Genomic DNA, 20,216 nt, shown 5'->3' on the forward strand with positions numbered 1-20,216 from the left:
GATTTTGGTGGTGATTATATGACTATAAATTTGTCAAAACTCATCAAAGTACACTAGAAAAAGAATTTTAGTGTATGTAATGTTTTTTTAAGTAAAAGAGAGAAGATGGAGAGTGAAGTGCCTATGGTCAAAAAGGCATTTTACTGATGATAGGAGAGGCTTTAGCATTTTTATAGGAAGTTAGTAAATAGGAAGATGTTAAAGGTTATCTATTTTTTTTGAAAATATATTTTAAACATAGAGATATTTGCCCAAGATGAGTTACAAGTAAAGGAAATGTGTGGTTCATAATATTATGTACTATTTTGTGAGTTTGATCTAAGTAGTAAAGTTGAGTGTTCAGCATAAGTTATATGTCTGTAACTTTTTTTAAAGCATTTTTAAAAAATTTCATTTATTTATTCATGAGAGACACACACACACACACAGAGGTAGAGACACAGGCAGAGGGAGAAGCAGGCTCCATGCAGGGTGCCTGATGTGGGACTCTATCCCAGGTCTCCAGGACCAGGACCTGGGCCGAAGGTGGCGCTAAACCGCTGAGCCACCCGGGCTGCCCTGTCTGTAACTTTTAATGCATTTCCTGTCATCTGCTCTGGGTACTTGTGTATACTTTTCTTGCTCAGTGATTGGATAGCTTTTCAAGATCCCAACTTGATGTGTCTTTTCACATGGGTATTGTGGTTCTTAACGACTAGTGACTCAGCTATTGTTTTTAATATCTAAACTATATTTATTTCTTAAAGGTGATGTTGGGCCAAAAGGACAACCTGGGACAATGGGACCTCCTGGGCTTCCAGGAATAGGTGTTCAGGGACCACCAGGGCCACCAGGGATTCCTGGACCAGTAGGTGAACCTGGTAAGATTGGAGTAAATAAATGTGCATTTTGTAGCACTCATTATATAAAGCTTGGCTAGTTCATCAGTAAACTGCAAACTATGTAATAGTTTTCCAGAATACAGATTTGAGAGGTTACATGTCTACTTGTATAATTTTGTAAAACTGAAAAAGTACAGGTCACAGCATAAGAGCTACTTTAATCTGTGATACTTTCCCTCCCTGTTCATTTAAAATCGATCTATTAACAATAATGCAGTTTCACAATTGCAGTATGTTGCCTCAGCATATAATCATTGAACCAGTCACAGACTTGGAATCACAGAGCTAAAAACTTCTAGTGCTGATTATTTCAGACCTGAGTAGCTGTATAGAATTAATAGACCATCGAGGAATCTATTAACATTTCTTAGCAAACAAGAACTAGACTTAAAAACATGTCAAAAATATATTTTAGGCATTCTCATTTCTTTTTTTAATAAAACAAGTGAGGTGAATTTCCTCTCTCACCCCTAAGTCAGCAATCATTTTGCAACTTATAAGCACCGCAAACTTTTTTATACATACATGCAAAATGAAAACTAGCAAGATATGCAAAACAAGTTTTGTCTGCTTGTAACCTAATAGAGAATCATATAGTTTCTCTATATTTGTGTGAGAACTTATTTGAGTTTTGTGGATTCTGAGCCATCTGGTAAGGCACATTAAGGGCCACCCTTGGGCTGGCATGTCATTGCAAAGCAGTGTAATAATTCATAAAGTTCAAAAAATATGGAAAACTTAATCATTCCTTAATTTACATGAATATGTCAGAGGGCTTAAATACACAGATGTACTTTGAAACAGTAGAAATATATTTTCTGACCTTAAATGGCAATAAATGTTTTGTTAGTTATTATGCCAAAAATCTGGAAACACCAGTTAATAATAAAAAAGCCTAGAAAGTAAAGGTAATTTTTGCTTATGTTCTTTTTAAACATTTTATGTTTATGGCCCATTGTTCCTTTTTTAAATGGCCCCTAACATGTCACTACTGATTTAAAGCTGAGAAAACTTGCTGTGTTGCTTTGAACTGGGTTGTTAAAAAGTAGCTGCATCAACACTCATGAAGAAACCATTCTGTTCAACTAGCATAGCACAGGGTTCTTGAGAAAAAACAGTTTTTAGGTTTGGTCATTATAATCTTGGCCTACTGTTTCACAAAATGGCTAAAATGAATTTATCATTTCTGTTATGTTTTGTCATTTCTTTTATTTCCCAAAATTGCATGAGATTTTGAAAGGATTTTAAATTCTTAAGTCATAGCTAAGCAAGAATGAAAAGACTATTGTTAATACCAATCTGAACAAAAACAGCACCAATACATTTATTTGTGCTTTCTGGTTTTTCAAATTTAGCTAGTACTCTAAATGTTACATTCATCTAACCTTCTTTTTAACTGATAGATATATAGGTATATTAATTTATAAAGTCTAGTTAGGATAGACGGAAAAATAATTGTGCTGAATTTAATCTCATCTCATTCTTCCATAAATATATACTTTGCCATAAAATTCAAGATCTCAACTAATATGGTTCAACAAATGAAGTTAATAGCAGTTGGCATGAAAATGTATCGAATGCATGCTTATTAATAAAGATACATTATCAAATTACAATTTTTTTACTACGAGATAGACCACACTTTATATTTAATACTAGCTACATGTACTCACTTTTTATATAAATTTATTTATATCACCAAAGCAGAATATTATATTAGCCCATTTCAAAACATTATAATTTCTGTTCATACATCTCAATGAAAGGGTGATTAGCAAGACGGTTTCTAATACCTTGATACATCTGACTTGCACTGCATGGCTGAAATTCTAACTACCAATTTTTTTAAATAAGCTTATTTAATATACTTGCTATGTTTCATTTTGCAATAGAAAACTTAATGCAAAGTATTCTATATTGTCATTTCCCCAGCATAAAATGTTTGCATTATGCTTTTTAAGCTTTTTAGACTCCAGTTTTCTGCTGTAATTTAATTAAGCTTTACTATTTGTCATTCTCTTTTCCAAGACAGGATACACAGTTTAATGCATGTTTATAAATTAAGGAACTGTTGAATATCAAGTCCTCATTTGACGGCAGGGAAATAAAAGAAAAAAAATGCCAAAGGATAAGAAGCAAAATGCTTTTCATTCCATGCCCTACTAATCCAGGCAGAAATGGAAATGTTGATTCTTATTATTTGATCTGGCTATTAGCTAGAAGATTGCTGCTTTAGTGAATTTTTAAGAGGTCAGTTAAATATACTCAATTCCATGTCCATAAATCATACCCTAACCTGAGCCAAATGTATTGTAATCCTTGCTGAGTCTCAGGAAAAAGTGTGTAGCTGAATCAGTTCAACCTCATCTCTACTTACGTGAAACAAAGAAACAAGGAATTAGTCCTGCCATTTCATAGATGAAGTTTCATAGCCCACTTTATTTATGAAGTTTTCTAACTTTTTTTTTCAGCTATCAAATCATTGGAGTGTGTGTGTGTGTTTGTGTAAAGTTCTCACAGATAATATGTGTTTTTGAAATTTTCCTTTTTTTTTTCACTGGTTCCATTTGGCTGCCAATAAATTTAAAGCATCTCTATACCCTTAATGTACTTATCCTCTATAGATATAGCCATATAATTCCTGTTATTATATGAGGAAATTCGGCAGAGCTTTTGAATTTATGTTGACTGCCTTCATTCTTGACCTTACCAGGATGCCTATTTTTGACAGTATTCATGGAAAAGATCTATACTGTGAAAAGTACAGCATAATATCTGTTACTATAACAAATAACAATGAAAAGAATCTTTGCTAGTACATGCAGGTTGTTTAGTCATACTCATCTGCTAATGATTATTGAGTTCTCTGTACCTAAGCTATTATAGTATAAATCAAATTTAGTTTTAAATTCTAACTTATCTTTAGGAACTTAAGTTCCAAGAGGATTATTCAAAGCAATCTAAGGATCAGAGATAAGAATATGAAGCTGATCTTTATCAAAGAGCATTATTTTTGTGAATGTAAATATTTTATTGTATCTCTATTGGCAAATACATTTCACTTATACAATATACTATATGAACATCTGAATGAATGCCTAAGATAAGTTTCTTTACTCATTACTAATATATGATAGTTGTGAATCTGTATCTAATAACTTCTATTTGTTGACTTTTTTGTTCTCATCTTTACATGCTTAGCTTTGTTTCCTAACCTAATTAATCTTTTTGCAACTTTGCTTCTGCTTGGGTGGTTCATCTTGCTGCTGAACTGTAACTCCTGCCTTTTGAACTTCAGGTCTGCCAAGTACTGTAGTTCTTTCTCAAAAGCTGAATCTTAAAGCTTTAAACATGAAAAACAAACAAGATTTGTCCAGGTTTAATAATACTTTGAGGGTTTTTTTTTGTTATTTTGTAGAGCGTCTTTCAAAGGACAAATTGGTTATCTTAAAAACTTAGCTATCAAAAACTAGTTGAACTATACTGTAACAGTAGGCAGTAATCTGTACAGGGAGCTGTAATAGTGCTCATCATTAGGTATCTCATCATATGTCACAAATATAATAATGTAAAATATCTTTCCCCTCTTTATAATATTTTCTATGAAATGACAGCATTGGAACCATTACCACTGTGCCAACTAAATGGAATTCTCTAATTTTCAAAGTGAATTTTATTGGTCTAAGGACATGTTGGTATATGACATCAAACAGATCTTAAAATCCCGGCGTCTTGCTATTATAAAAATAATTACTTGTGAATCTTCAACAATACAATTGGGTCTTATTGTTGAAGGGACACTGAGAACAGTCACCCGGCTCAGCCTCCAGCTTCCATTCAGTTGTATCCCCACTTAACAGCTGTAGATCAACAATATTAAGTAACTCACTAAGTCACATACCTGTTAGGGATTAGAGTGGGAACTTGCTTTGTTTGTAGAGTAATTCTTTCCCCAAAATATATTCTTTCTTAACCATTTTGTCTTTTGGAATAGTTCAGTCTTACAAAATTTACTAAGGTTAAATATTTCTGCAGTGTCATATTTTTTCTGTAAAATCCTGGTTGGAATACTGAGAAACAAAATTTAACAACAAAAACTGATGGTAATATATTATTAAAATAACATGTAAAACAAAGTAAAAAAGGTCCACATAATTGACTTATTCAGTAATTAATCATTTTTATAGATTATAGAAATAATATCCCAATAATCCATAGTACCTTAGAGCAGTGCAAATCCAAATGCAGTCAATGGACCAATGTCAAGTCACAAACTGCTTATTACCAGTCTGCATTGGAATTAGAAGAAATTGAGAATAAACATTTAGAAACTTATATAGTAATTTGACAGTGTAATTGCATTTGTTGAATATAATAACCAAAATGTAGTCATGTATTTTGTACATCTTTAGTTTATTTTAGTTTTTTTAGTAATTTTTATTGTTTTATGAAAACATTAGTCCACGATGGACCAGGAATTAAGAAAACATTAGTCTTTCACTGGAAATAATTTTAGAAGCACTTTCATAGAGGAATATGCTTGAAAATCCTAAAGTTTGATTGTTAGGTCATTTTATATCCATAATACCAAAAGTATCTCTGACTCACGGTTAGATTTGTTATACACAGGAATCTATCATTTTTTGCTAGAAAAATAATCAGATACATATCTTAAAACTACTTCAAAACTTGTTAATATTGATGTTGTATTAACTAGGCCTACACGGAATACCAGGAGAGAAGGGAGATCCAGGGCCTCCTGGGTTTGACGTTCTAGGACCCCCTGGTGAGAGAGGCAGTCCAGGGATTCCTGGAGCACCTGGTCCTATGGGACCCCCAGGAACACCAGGGCTTCCAGGAAAAGCAGGAGCCTCTGGATTTCCAGGTAATTTATTTAAAGTTTTCTCTGCTTTTGGATTCAGGAAATTAAAACTAACATGATTCTGATATATTATTTTCTTGTTGTATTTTTCTGGATTGACACTATCCCTTAAGGAAAAGTATTAAATGTCTTTGCAGGAAACTCACTTTGCTATTTTCGTTACGCTTTTTCTCTGAGATTTCTGGTCAGGTATTGCTGTATAAAAAAAGATCCCACAATTTAATGGTTTAAATCAACCTTTTTATTTTGTTCAGGATTTTGTGGGTCAGAAATTAAGGCACGATTTGATTGGGTCATTTATCTTTGATCCACGTGGCACCAACTGGAGTGGTTGGGATGAATGATATACTTCCAGGATGGCTTGATCCCATGACCCTGAGATCCTGACCTGAGCCAAAATCAAGAGTCAGATGCTTAACTGATTGAGCACCCCAGGCACCCCAGAGTCTTTTTTTCATAGAATCAGCAGAAGTGTTCACTAAGGTTGCAAAAGTTGAAAACGGATAAAACTTAGTGCCTTCTTCCCAACACTCAATAGTCTTCCAGTTGACATCTTAAAAGTTATCTTTTATCTTTCGAAGGTCAAGGAAAGGTAAAAGTTAATTATTGGTATTCTTCAAAGGTGCCAAAGGTGAAATGGGTATGATGGGACCTCCCGGCCCTCCAGGACCTTTGGGAATTCCTGGCAGGAGTGGTATTCCTGGTCTAAAAGGTAATATTCAAAGTTGGCTGGAAGATACATGTAAGGGAGAAAATTAACATTGTTTTATGTTAATACAGAATATTTTTAGTGCTTTAAAACGAGCAATGCTTACTTATATTTTGTTTCTATGTGACACGGCATTTTTCAAGTTTTTATTTAAATTCTAGTTATTTAGCATATAGTGTAACATTGCTTTCAGGAGTAGAATTCAGTGATTCATCTCTTATATGACATGGCATTTAAGTACGTTCTATTTTCAATTTGGTGGCATGCATAGTTTGGATACCATGAAATGTGCTAAATGCTCAGCTCAAAATAACAAAATACAGGGATTAAATTTTGATTTTTTTAGTTTCTATAATTGTCAAAGAACCCCAGAAAATAGAGGGAGTGTTGAGTGTAAAAATCTGTGTGAGTTCAAGTTACTCATAAACAATAACCATAGTGCATAAGCATTTTGTATGGTCAGTGGCCTACTAAATTATGGAACGTGTGAATAATCTTTACATGCATTAATCCTGGAAGGATGAGTCTGATCTGTTGTGTTCTCCCCACACTCATGTTGGTGTTAGGTGATAATGGTTTGCAGGGTCAGCCAGGACCTCCTGGCCCTGAAGGAGAAAAAGGTGGTAAAGGAGAGCCTGGCCTTCCAGGCCCTCCTGGACCAGTGGATCCAGATCTGTTGGGCTCAAAAGGAGAGAAGGGGGACCCTGGCTTACCAGGTGAGTAATGCATTTATTTGTGAATGTGTTAACTGGTATATCTGAAGTTTAATTTTTAATAGCATGAAAAGTGACTTGTAGTGTAGTAGTCACCAACAAAAGGCACTTAGATATATCACATTTTTGGTAATGAATATTTTTAACCTGATTTGTATTGTTTGCGTGATCAGCTTCTTTTTTAAAGATTTTATTTATTTATTCATGAGAGACAGAGAGAGAGAGAGAGAGAGAGAGAGAGAGAGGCAGAGGCACGGGCAGAGGGAGAAGCAGGCTCCATGCAGGGAGCCTGACGTGGGACTCCATCCCGGGTCTCCAGGATCAGGCCCTGGGCTGAAGGCAGCGCTAAACTGCTGAGCCACCTGGGCTGCCCCAAGTGATCTACTTTTATTTATTTTCTTTGTAGTTTAATCAGTCACGAACTATGAACTCTTAAAAAATAGACTTAAGGTAGTCATCTTCAGGCTTTCTAGAAAGCAATATAGGATGTGGTTGAGAAAAATGGATATATAGCCAGAATCACTTGGAAAACAGATTTCAGTGTTTGGGAAATTTGCTGGTCCTTTAAATTTTTTTCCCTTGAAACCCGATGAGATAACTAGTACATTGTTGCCCTGCAGTGTTAGGATATACACATCATGCTTGGCTTTTAAATGCAGTTCATTAAGGGATCCCTGGGTGGCGCAGCGGTTTGGCGCCTGCCTTTGGCCCAGGGCGTGATCCTGGAGACCCAGGATCGAATCCCACGTCGGGCTCCCGGTGCATGGAGCATGCTTCTCCCTCTGCCTGCTTCTCCCTCTGCCTGTGTCTCTGCCTCTCTCTCTCTCTCTCTGTGTGTGACTATCATAAATAAATAAATAAAAGTTTAAAAAAAAGATTTTCTTAAAAAAATGCAGTTCATTGTTATTTCGCTTTAGCAGAATAAACAAGTATTGGACTGTGAACAGCCGAGCTCAGCCCTAGAAGTTGCTGAAAGTAGGTTTAGTGTACAACTGTGTTACTCTAGTTACTTTATTAGAAACAAATAAGATATGAAGTATCACACTGACTTTTTAAATAAAAAGTTCATTTTTCTTTTTATAAAAGTATAACATCTAATAAGACATCAGAAAATGCAGATAAGCACAAATTAATAAAGTGCTTATAATCCAATCTATATAGAATAGCCTCTAAAACAACATGGAACTTTAAAACCAACTATATTTATTTGCAGCTTATAGTGAAGTTTGTGGATTTTTTGGTGTCGTAACCATTAATATTTTCAGTCTATGTGTGCATGTGAGTGTGTGTGGGCATATGTGTGTACAGATATTATGTTTCTCTATGATCAGGACTTGGTAGGATTTTTCTTCAAAAAAGACATTACTGTAGTTTTATATATCATCATAAAAGAGGCAGGGCCACCTAAGTTTTTATTATTGTCAAAATGACATATCTTTCTTGAATTACTCCTTACAAGTCTTCTCTTTCAATTATGCCTTCTGTAAAATAGAGGCAGTAATCTCTATTATAATGGGACTATTAAAGGTAGTTGTAGAATCTAAGAGATAGCTTAAAGATAATCTACCCCAATTCCTTTGTTTTACAATGTAAGAAACTGAGGCCCAAAGAGGAAAATGACTTAGTTATTGAGTGCTTTGAATTTCCTAATGGTAGCTAAATAAAAAGTGGAGGGGTTTAACATGTGTCCACTGCTATTAGTTCATACTACATGAGAATATCATGGTTCCTATATTTCATTCACAGTTCAGAATTTGGGTTGCTAGCTTTCCCAATTTATTTTTAAAGGATTAATGATATCAACCTAACTTGTCTTCCTTATACTCATCCTTGGAAGGTATTCCTGGAGTTTCAGGGCCAAAAGGTTACCAGGGTTTGCCTGGAGACCCAGGGCAACCTGGACTGAGTGGACAACCTGGATTACCAGGACCATCAGGTAGGTATACAGACTACCTGTAGCAATTAAATGGCTGATCCTAAATCCTAAAAAAGTAATTATGTACTTACCATGTGTGATGATGTTTTGGATCTGGTCATGACATATGATGCCAGTATGCTTGGGTAGCTACTGAGATATGGAGCTCTTTTTTTTGGCAGAAATGTTGCCATTTGGCCCAGCTGTCAACTGACAAGATTTGTAGTATATTTTGCTTTGCTCAGTTTCTTCTTTTTTGTGGGAGTGAGGATATATACAGAATGAGAAGTATATCCAAATAAGATGGTGTGTGTTATTTTCATACATTTCAACATATATAAATGAGACAATTATCTGGTAGATGCTGAAAAATTTACCTTTTTTTAGTTATTGCCTTCAGACAAGTCAGTCATTAAACCATGTAAAAAATGGCTGCTGATTCTATTTTTTAAAGTTTCTAAGGACTAAAATTTCACAACCTACCTTGGTAGTCTATTTCAGCATTAATCACCCTTAGAGTCAACATGGTTTTTTTTCTAATTTCTAATAAAACTCTTGCTGCTTCTTAAGCCATTTTCTTTTAGTTAGGCCCCAAAGGAATAAAGAGCTGGTCTCCATCCTCATAGGAGTCCTTCAGGTCAGTTATTCTGCTCTAGACTCTGTACTACATTGCATTGATATAGCTCCATCCTATCCTTCACATCTTCTGCATTCTCTTCTCCAAGATGGAAGTCATTGTGAAAGAAAAATGTTTAAGGCAACATGGAGGTCTTTAGGAAATCCCTAGGTAATATCACACAGCTCTAGGAAGAATGTATAAACACAGCAGCCGTGACAGTTGGGGGTGACAGTACAGTATTTCTCCTTCAAACTTTATCTATCCCTGGCCTAATCTACTGGGACTATATCATAACAGGATACCACTTTCCATTTACTGTTTTTATATAATCAGATTTACATGGGAAAACCACTCCTCCATTTTTAAAAGCGGATTCATTGTATCATTTATCTGTGACAAATACAGTAAGGGTAGTTATACACATACAGCAAATAGGACTTCAGGTTATTGGAGTTGTTTTAGGGCAAGAAACAAGGTGTCCTGGCAAAATTTTTGCATTTTAAAAACTAATTTGTATTAGGAGACCTCTGTTACCTCTGTTATCTCTGTACCTCTGTTACATATATGTTTATAATGTCATATGTCCCTAAGATTTCTTAGGTACCTCTTGCCTGTTTTATGCTGAGTTAGATCTGTGGAATTTAATCATATATTAAGATTTGATCCGTCTAATCCCATGCTTTACATTGTAATTATAACCTACGCCAAGAAATCAGGCAACTTCAATATTGTGGACTTGTCTTAATTTAACCAGTTTAACTTTTATAGGTCCCAAAGGTAACCCCGGCCTCCCTGGGAAACCAGGGCTTACAGGACCTCCTGGGCTTAAAGGAAGCATAGGTGATATGGGTTTTCCAGGTAAGTGATGAACATGTCCCAAATATTTAATACTATTAATGGCAGATGGTTCACTATCTTTGTTAACAAAATAGAGACTGGTGTTGATAGAATCAAACTGAGACAATAACTAAGGTATACAGTGAATAGAGCTCTCTCATCTCACAAATATTTAAAGTGGGAATTAAGGGACAGAGTTTTAGAAAACTTAAGAGTAAGAATCCACAAACATAAATCTTTTCTCTAGCTGTACCCTTTCACTTAAACTTTCTTGAAAAATAGACTTTTAAATAATCCTAATTGTAAAAGATTATTATATAATTCAGAATTTGCTGAGTTCTTTTTTTAAAAAAACTTTTCCCTTAGTCATAAGCATCATAGATATGCCATGAATAAAGAATATTTTGAAAAAATGCATGTTACATGTTTTCAACAGGTCCTCAGGGTGTGAAAGGGTCTCCTGGACCTCCTGGAGTTCCTGGACAACCTGGCTCCCCAGGATTACCTGGACAAAAAGGTGAAAAAGGTGATCCTGGTGTTTCAGGCATTGGTCTTCCAGGTCTTCCTGGCCCAAAGGTAATTCTACTCCAGGCATGTACCTTAGCAAGTGTGATTGTTTTTTTTCAAATACTGTGTTCATTCTTAATTCTTCATTAAACGAACTATACAATGATATGATATATTCTGGAAATTCATTCCTCCCGTTTTCTCTTATATTGTAAGGAGATATGTCTTAGGGTTTGCAGCCAATCCAAAAAGGTATGAGGGGGGAAATATTCTGATTTCTTAGCTTTCCCTCTATCTTAATCTCTTGAGTATATTTCAGTAAACCAGAGGTATATTTCTGTGTGGTTCTGGTTTTCTTTTCCCTTCTTAGTGGTGGAATTGTTGATCTATTTCCTAAACAAAGTAACATGCAATTAATGAAAGTTCAGTAATATTCCTAACTGTATATCTGAGGTATTCTCTTAAAACAGTTTTACATCTCCCTCTATGCCCCTAGTCAGTGTGAGAATTCTGGTAGTGTTTCTCAATCAATCAGATTTAGAACGTATCTGGGGTACCTAAGTGATGGCTCAGTAGGTTAAGTGTCTGCCTTCAGCTCAGGTCATGATCCTGGGGTCTTGGATAGAGCCCTGCAGACTCCCTGTATGTTTCTCCCTCTCGTTCTGCCACTGCCTCTGCTTATGCTCTCTCTCTCTCTCTTTCTCTCTCTCTCAAATACATGAATAAATAAAATATTTTTAAATTTAGACTGTATCTTAGAATCATTAAACTCAACAAATATTTGATAGCTGCTTAATTCCATGTAAAAAGGTAACAAGTCGGGATCCCTGGGTGGCGCAGCGGTTTAGCGCCTGCCTTTGGCCCAGGGCGCGATCCTGGAGACCCGGGATCGAATCCCACATCGGGCTCCCGGTGCATGGAGCCTGTTTCTCCCTCTGCCTGTGTCTCTGCCTCTCTCGCTCTCTCTGTGTGACTATCATAAATAAATAAAAATTAAAAAAAAAAAAGGTAACAAGTCCTACTGATTTGTGGAAGTAATTTTTAACTAGCAGAGATGCATCCATTGCCTATTATATATGTTGCAAATATTTTCTCTTAGTCAATCATTTGTCTTATAATATTGTTTTTAATCATTCAGTCAGACCACAAAACTAGGAAGTATTAGAAAAAGTATAGTGTTACTAACTTTCCATGGAATTAATGAAAATTCACACTGAGGGATCCCTGGGTGGCTCAGCGGTTTAGCGCCTGCCTTTGGCCCAGGGCGCAATCCTGGAGTCCCGGGATCGAGTCCCACGTCAGGCTCCTGGCATGGAGCCCGCATCTCCCTCCTCCTGTGTCTCTGCCTCTCTCTCTCTCTATGTCTATCATAAATAAATAAATAAATCTTTTTTAAAAAAAGAAAATTCACACTGAGATAAGAATGTACTGAATAATGTGTTTTTTTCCTTTTAAGCTGCCCTTTCTTAACTTTTGAAAAATTTTTATTTTAATTTTAATTCTAGTATAATTAACATACAAGGTTATATTAGTTTCAGGTGTACAATATAGTGATTCAACACTTTTATACCATACTCAGTATTCACAGCAACTGCACCCCTTAATCCCCATAATCTATTTAACCCATCTCTCCACCCACCTTCCCTCTAGTAATCATCAGGATGTTCACTATCATTGAGTCTGTTCTTGCTTTGTCTCTTTTTTCTTGTTCAACGATTTCACTCATGTGAAATTTGAATAATGTTTTAAAGGTAATTTCTTTTTAATAATATACAAAAAACTTTTGTTTGTGTAGTCAATCAACTTATTGTAAGAGATAATCAAGAGAAATTTCTGCTTTATTAACTTCAAATTAACAGTGTAAAGTCTATTGACATGATGTTGAATATTTTCTGTTCTGTTGAAATCTTACCAGTAATAACATGGCTACATTAAAAAAATGATAATATAGACATATCAAGGGTAAAAGTGAAAATCTCCTTCATAACATATCTTCTTTATTCCATTCCCTTCTCTATAGAGATCCACTGATAATGGTGTGTAAATTTGAATCCTTTGCCTTACATATTTTTATGTACATATACAAAATTTGGGGTTTTCTACATATGTGTAGAATCATAGAATACACACTATTCTGTATTTGCTTTATCACATATCTTTAAATCTTTCTTTTTAAATATATCTTAGACAATTTTCTTTGTCACTGTACATTATTTTTAATAGTTGCATGACATTGTGTTGCTGCAAATAATTTCATAATGAATATTCTTAGACACATATCTAGACGCATGTTTAATTATTTATATTGTATAGATTCTTAAACGTTAAATATCCAGGTCAAAAGATAAATACATTTAGATTCTTGTCTTTCAAAGTTTTTATATTAATAGTAACCAAGAAACTTGATTTTAAAAAACAACCATTATGAAACAATGTAAAATGAGAATTCTTCTTTCCACATATTTACATACCTTAAATTCATATTTCTTCCCCAAGATAACCATTTTTAGTAGTCATCCACAAAAGACATTTTATGTGTATATAAACATGAATATATGATAGATATTTCATCAATTTTAAGACTTAATTTTTTACATTCAAAATCTCTCATATTGAGGTGCATCTTACAACTATAATTGGAAGCATTTTTCCTCAGTTCCTGATTCATGAAATGATGCTGCATCTTCCAAATATAGGTATCTTTTGTTTTTATTTACATACATAAAATCATACTATATATCTGGTCTGGACCTAGCTATCATAACTTAGTAAGTCTTAGCAAATTTTCTTTATCAGCCCATAAATAAATGCCTCACTCATTTTCATAATTATATAGTATTTTGTATATGGGTTAACTATAAATAGTTTAACCAATTATGAACACTGAGTTGTTTCTATATTTTCATGATTACAAATATATGTTGCTCTGAAGATTCTTACCCATATCTTACATATATATCTTAAGATTACTTGGTAAATATTGCCATAGAATCAATTCTGAGTAGAGTTGCTGGAACCCATCATATTATATGCCTTTTTAATATTGATGATCACAAATTTTTCTCTTAAATATCTCTACTATTTTATACTATATTGATCAGTGTAAGAAATTTTCTAGTTTTTTCTTTTTACAAATGTTGGGTGTTATTAGTCATTTTAATTTTGTCAGTCTAGTGGGTGAAAAGTAGAGTATCATTGTTTAATTTTGAATTTTCCTAATTATGAATGAGATTTCTTATACTTATATCTCCTCTACAAATTATCTATTCACACCCTTGCCTCATTTTCAGGAGGGGATTTGGTTGTGTATTTCCTGTTGATTTATGGAAGTACTTCACAAAGATGCATCCATTGCCTATTTATATATCTTGCAAATATTTTCTCCCAGTCATTTGTTTGTCGTAGAACCCTGTTTACTGTGCATTTATCATGTAAAGTATAAAATTTTTACACAGGCAAATGTTATTTATTCATTCATTTAAAACATACCTAATGAGCGTGTGTGATGCCAGGTACTGTTTTAAGTGCTGGAGATAGAAAATGAATGAAACAAACTCATTGCTTGTGTGGATCTTGCATCTAGTCAATAAACAAAATAAATACATTTATGGTGTGTTAGAAGGTATGGCAAAAGTTAAGTGAGGCTTGGGGATAGGAATTGCTGAGAATTGCTATATTTTGAAATAAAGTAATAAGTGAAAGTTGTTCTGATAACAGTTGATCTCACATGCATTGAGGGAATGAGTCATTCAAACACTCTGAGATAAGAGCATAAAGACATGTCTGAAGAACATGAAGGTGGCTAGTGTGGATTAAACAGAGTGAGTGAGGTGAAACTAAGAATAAGATGAGATCAGATTGGTAACGGAAGATAAATTATCTAGAGCCTTGTAGATCATAGTTAAGGATTTTATACCTGAGTGAAATGGGGAGTGACTGGATGGAGTAACATGATTGTACTGAAATTTAAAAATATATCATAGCTCAGGATGCCTGGGTCACTCAGCTGTTGAGTGTCTGCCTTTGGCTTAGGGCATGATCCTGGAGTCCCCAGATCAAGTCCCACATCCAGCTTCCTGCATGGAGCCTGCTTCTCCCTCTGCCTATGTCTCTGCCTCTCTCTGTGTCTCTCATGAATAAATAAATAATATCTTTAAAAAATTTTAATAATCAAAAATAAAAATATATATATCATAGCTCCTATTTTGGAAGTAGATCATAAAGGAATAAGGATGAAAAGAGTGAGACCACTTATGATACTATTTAAATAATACAGACCAGAGATCTTTTTGGCGTGGTTCAGGGTGGTAGCAGTGGAAGTGATAAGAAACATTCAGAATCTGAATATATTTTCCAGGTCACGCCAGAAAAATTTGCTTATGGAATATTAGAGGAGAGATATCATGGACTATGAAAGGAAAGATATCATGGATGACTCTCAAGTTTTTATTCTGAGCAAGTAGGAAAATAGAGTTGCTACATACTGAGATAAGAGAGATTTGGGGAAGCAGATTTGGTGGGAAAGATCAGGAGCATAATTTTCTGATTGTTATAAAAATTTCTATATCAAAAAAAAAATTTCTATATCCTAATATTATAAAAATAGACGCATATTTTCTTCCAGTACTTTCATGATTTTGTTCCGTATATTTACATATTTAATCCATTGGCTTTTTCTCTATATTATGTGAGGTGAGGGAATATCTTAATGTTTTTAAAATAAATATCCAGGTAACCCAACCCCATTTGTTATAGATTCCATCCTTTACTCATTGATTTGAAATTCCATTTAAAATTTTTTTCTAAATTTTTTCATATATATTTTTTCTGGACTGAACAAATGTTAACATTTATATAATGGAACTAAATTACCATAGGTCGTATCTGAATTTATAATGAAGGTCTACAGAAAAAAACATGTTTTGATTAGCAAATATTCACAGTATATTCAACTCTTCAAGCAAGAAGCTGACTTAGTTTCTTTCTCTGTGCAGCCTTCAAGTATATTTCAGTAAACAAATTCTACACTAAACTTAGATATTTCCAAAGCTAATAAAACAAAGAAGTCATGTATTTGAAGTAGTCTGTTGTTTCTTTCAGATGGTATTGTTTTGTCATATAATGGTGACACATTGAAAAAAGAAGATTTTATAGTTCAGTTCTACTAGGCACAGGCAGTCCTTACTTTGCACAGTTCTGATATGCACAAATTTGTTACCACAACTTAGTTATATAACATTAGTCCACAAAAACATAGTTCAAACTAAAGTTACCATGGCATATTAGCACTTCAATTCATAAATCAATATATAAATAACAGTTGAATGTCATGATCAGTGAATGGTTATTTCACTTCTTTCAAATTCTGTCAGTGATTAGTCACTGTGAATTTATTATTCCCTTAATGCCCTAATAGCAAAGCATGTGGTTGTATTGCATCTGTCTCTCACTGATAAACCACTATGAAATTTTAAAAATATGGGTACTTAAAAGAGAAAATTAACCAATAGAGATAAAAGTGCAGCAAAAATGGGAAGTGATAACACCGGAAATGACATTAAAATCTAATACAAATAGGATTACAGAGAAAATAGCGAGCCATAGGAATGTTGATATTGCTACCATTGAGAGACTTGAGAGATGCAGACAAGGAAGTTAGTGAAAGCAGATTTAGCAATATATGACTTTTCTCTATACATATATAACCTACATGAAGAGAGATAAAGTTGTGGGAAAAACTCTTAAACGTCATGGAACAATCGTACTTTTCTCATTAATAAAGATCCCTTTTAGGTGGTTTAGTTTGCATCTTAATTATTATAGTTCCGTATGATTATGCAAAGTGAGACTTCCTATATTAAAAAGAGAGTAGAATTAAAGATTCAGGAGACATAATACTATGATTGGGGGATGTCAAGCATAAGAAAAAATTCTATAATTAGTGAGTTGTTAAGAATAGTGGTGGGGCAGTCCAAGATTATAGCATAGGAAGATCCTGAACATACCTCTTTCTGTAGACACAGCAAATCTGTAGCTACATAGGGAGCAATTATTTCCCTCTGAAAAACACCGGAAAACTAACTGAACAGCTTCCTTGACAGCAGGTAGTAAAAGGGCCACATCAACAGGTAGCAGAGGCAGAGATAGTCTCATTCAAAATCCTACCTCTGCTATAGTGACTTACAATCTTATGAATCTGGACCTTCTCACTGAGGAGTTAGAGGTTCATGCCCCATTTCAAGCACCCTAACCTCTGAGACTTGCAACAGAAAGACAATCCTCCAAAACATCTAGCTTTGAAAACTAAAGGGGCTTACATCCAAGGGACTGAAGAACTGAGATACATTTCTTGAAGGGTTTCCATGCAGACTCATCCACCTCAGAAAACAGTGCAAAAGCAGCAATTTAAAAAGTGCCAGCATTATATGTGAAAGAGATTCATTTGCTAATATTAAAGCATCTACCAGAGGGGCAGGAGTATTTTAGAATTCTCTTTAAGTTTGGAAGTGCTGACAGGCATGACTTTTGTACTCTCCCTCTCCCTTGATAGTGTTGGCAAGTGTGACCAGCCCTGCACTCTCCCATTGCCCCACTAAAGATGGCAGGCAAGCACCAGCCCTAGATTCTCCTGCAGCCATGTAGAAGTGGAATATACCAGTTCTGTGCTCTCCAGTGGTCCCTGCAAAAGCCAGCAGATGCACGTAGTCCTTACTGGGGTCACTCTGTAACCATCTGGCTCTGGTGGCCAGGGGACTCATATTCCTAAATACCACAAGATTGTAACAATCAGAGACACAGTTCTTGGCATGCTACCAACCTCCAGAGCACTATGCAGACAATGGACTGAAACAAATCCCCAGTCTGCGAAAAAGGCCTGTTTTTTGTCTTGGAGCTTCAGTCTGAGGGGTAGACTTAAAGTCTGGCATACATGTAGAGGCTACGTGGGTACTCTCAGGGAATGCAGGCTGGAGGATGCCATCTTTGTATTCCTCCTCAGCCTTGATACAGCCTGCTGGTACCTCCCAAAAAGGACCTGATACATTTTTTGAACCCCCAATTTTTGCAACACCCCCAGATCCACTTAGTCTACAGGCCAGTAGGGTTTACTATTGTGGTACCACAGGAGTTTATATTAATTTGCATACTTTTAAACTGCTGCCTAAGGATGTGTCTTCCAATCAACCTGAAAGTAGGTGCTGACTGAGATTCCTCTCTTTAGAACACTGACAGGTCTTGGCACACCTTCAACAGCTGGGACATAATAATAAATTAGGCTGCTTAAATAATTACAAAGGTTTGAGAGACAAGGAACTAGGTCTTAGGTTGATGGATAAGTTATATCTTTTACACAAGGCTACTCCTTCAAGACTGGGGGAAGTAGCTGTTTTGCTGAAGAATACAATAACTGAGTGGAAAAATAAACAGGAAAGGTTGAAAAGGAGGCTACATGAAGCAGAAGAAAGTGATATAGAAGACAAGAGTGGAACTCACCCAAACAGAAAATCAAAAAGGAAAAATTTAAAAATAAAGACAGCTTAAGGGACCTATGAGATAACATAAATCTCAATAATACTTTAATTATAGTGGGTCCCAGAAGGAGAAGAGAGAGATAAAGGAGAAGGAAACATATTTAAAGAAATAATGGCTGAAAACCTCCCTAATCTAAGAAGGAAGCATTCAGATCAAGAAAGGCCATAAGAGCCCAAGTAAGATGAACCCAAAAAGATCAACACTAAGATATAAGTAAACTGTCCAAAGATAGACTCTTAAAAGCAGCAAGAGAAAAACCCATTGTTTTGTACAAGGGAACTCTAATGAAACTGTAAGCAGATTTTTCAGCAGAAATTTTGTAGGCCAGACACAGTGGGGCAATATATTCAAAATTCTGAAAGAAAGAAACTTCTAAGCAAGAATACCCTCCCCAGCAAGGTTATCATTCAGGGTTGATGGAGAAAGACTTTTACAGACAATCAAAAGCTAAAAGAGCTCATTACCACCAAACTGGCCTAACAGGAAACATTATAAAGGGACTTCTTTAAGCTGAAAAGAAAGTGCATTAGTTAGTGACAAAGAAACATGAGTGTTTAAATCTTAAAGGTAAAAGTAAATATATAGTAAAGGTAGTGGATTAATCATTTATAAATCTAGTGTGAAAGTTAAAAGACAATAGAACTAAAAGTAACTCAAACTACAATTATCAGGTAAGGGATGGACAAAATGAGATGTAAAATGTGACATCAAAAATATAAAATGAGAGGGGAGCAAAAAATGTAGAATTTTCTAATGTGTTCAAAGGTCAGTTGCTATCAACTTAAAATACATTTTAATATATCTAGACTGTTATCTGCGAGCCTCTTGGTAGCCACAAAGCAAAAACCTATAGTATAGATACAAAAGATAGTAAAAAAGAATATAGTAATACTAAAGAAAGTTATTAAACCACAACATAAGAGAGCAAGAAAAGAAGAAAGAACAGACAGGAACCACAAGACAGCCAGAAAACAATTAACAAAAGGACAATAGGTACATACCTATCAATAATTACTTTTTAAGTGTAAATGGACTAAATTCTTCAGTGAAAAGACATTGCATGACTGACTAGATTTTTAGAAAGACAAGTTATAGGCTTGTTATAGGCTGTGAGCTACCTAAAAGAAACTCATTTCAGGTATAAGGACACACACAGACTGAAAGTAAAGGGCTGGGAAAAGATATTCCACACAAATGAAAACCAAAAGAAAGCTGGGGTAGCAATACTTGTGTCACTCAAAATAGTCTTTAAGATACAGTATTTTTTTTATTGGTGTTCAATTTACTAACATACAGAATAACCCCCAGTGCCCGTCACCCATTCACTCCCACCCCCCGCCCTCCTCCCCTTCTACCACCCCTAGTTCGTTTCCCAGAGTTAGCAGTCTTTACGTTCTAGGATACAGTATTTTTTTAAAAAAAATTATTCATGAGAGACACAGAGAGAGAGAGAGAGAGAGAGAGAGAGGCACAGACAGAGGCAGAGGGAGAAGCAGGCTCCATGCAGGGAGGGTCACCAGGATCACACCCTGGGCTGAAGGTGGTGCTAAACCACCGAGCCACCTGGGCTGCCCAAGATAAAGACAGTATTAAAAGACAGGGGTGTGGGCAGCCCCGGTGGCG

General features: G+C 35.1%; 1 protein-coding gene across 3 annotated transcripts in view; it reads left to right on the forward strand.

Annotated features, from left to right (window-relative positions):
- The window catches only part of COL4A5 (collagen type IV alpha 5 chain), a 266,238-nt gene that overhangs the window by 204,362 nt on the left and 41,660 nt on the right, over positions 1 to 20,216 (forward strand). For all 3 annotated transcript variants that reach the window (XM_049107518.1, XM_025431466.3, XM_049107517.1), the window contains exons 30-36: positions 747 to 860; positions 5,599 to 5,766; positions 6,386 to 6,475; positions 7,039 to 7,188; positions 9,023 to 9,121; positions 10,488 to 10,577; positions 10,993 to 11,132. In XM_049107518.1, the coding sequence (XP_048963475.1) occupies positions 747 to 860; positions 5,599 to 5,766; positions 6,386 to 6,475; positions 7,039 to 7,188; positions 9,023 to 9,121; positions 10,488 to 10,577; positions 10,993 to 11,132 (851 nt within the window). The remainder of the gene's footprint in view (positions 1 to 746; positions 861 to 5,598; positions 5,767 to 6,385; positions 6,476 to 7,038; positions 7,189 to 9,022; positions 9,122 to 10,487; positions 10,578 to 10,992; positions 11,133 to 20,216) is intronic.

The sequence above is a fragment of the Canis lupus genome, chromosome X (assembly GCF_003254725.2).
Source record: "Canis lupus dingo isolate Sandy chromosome X, ASM325472v2, whole genome shotgun sequence".
In the NCBI taxonomy this organism is placed as follows: domain Eukaryota; kingdom Metazoa; phylum Chordata; class Mammalia; order Carnivora; family Canidae; genus Canis; species Canis lupus.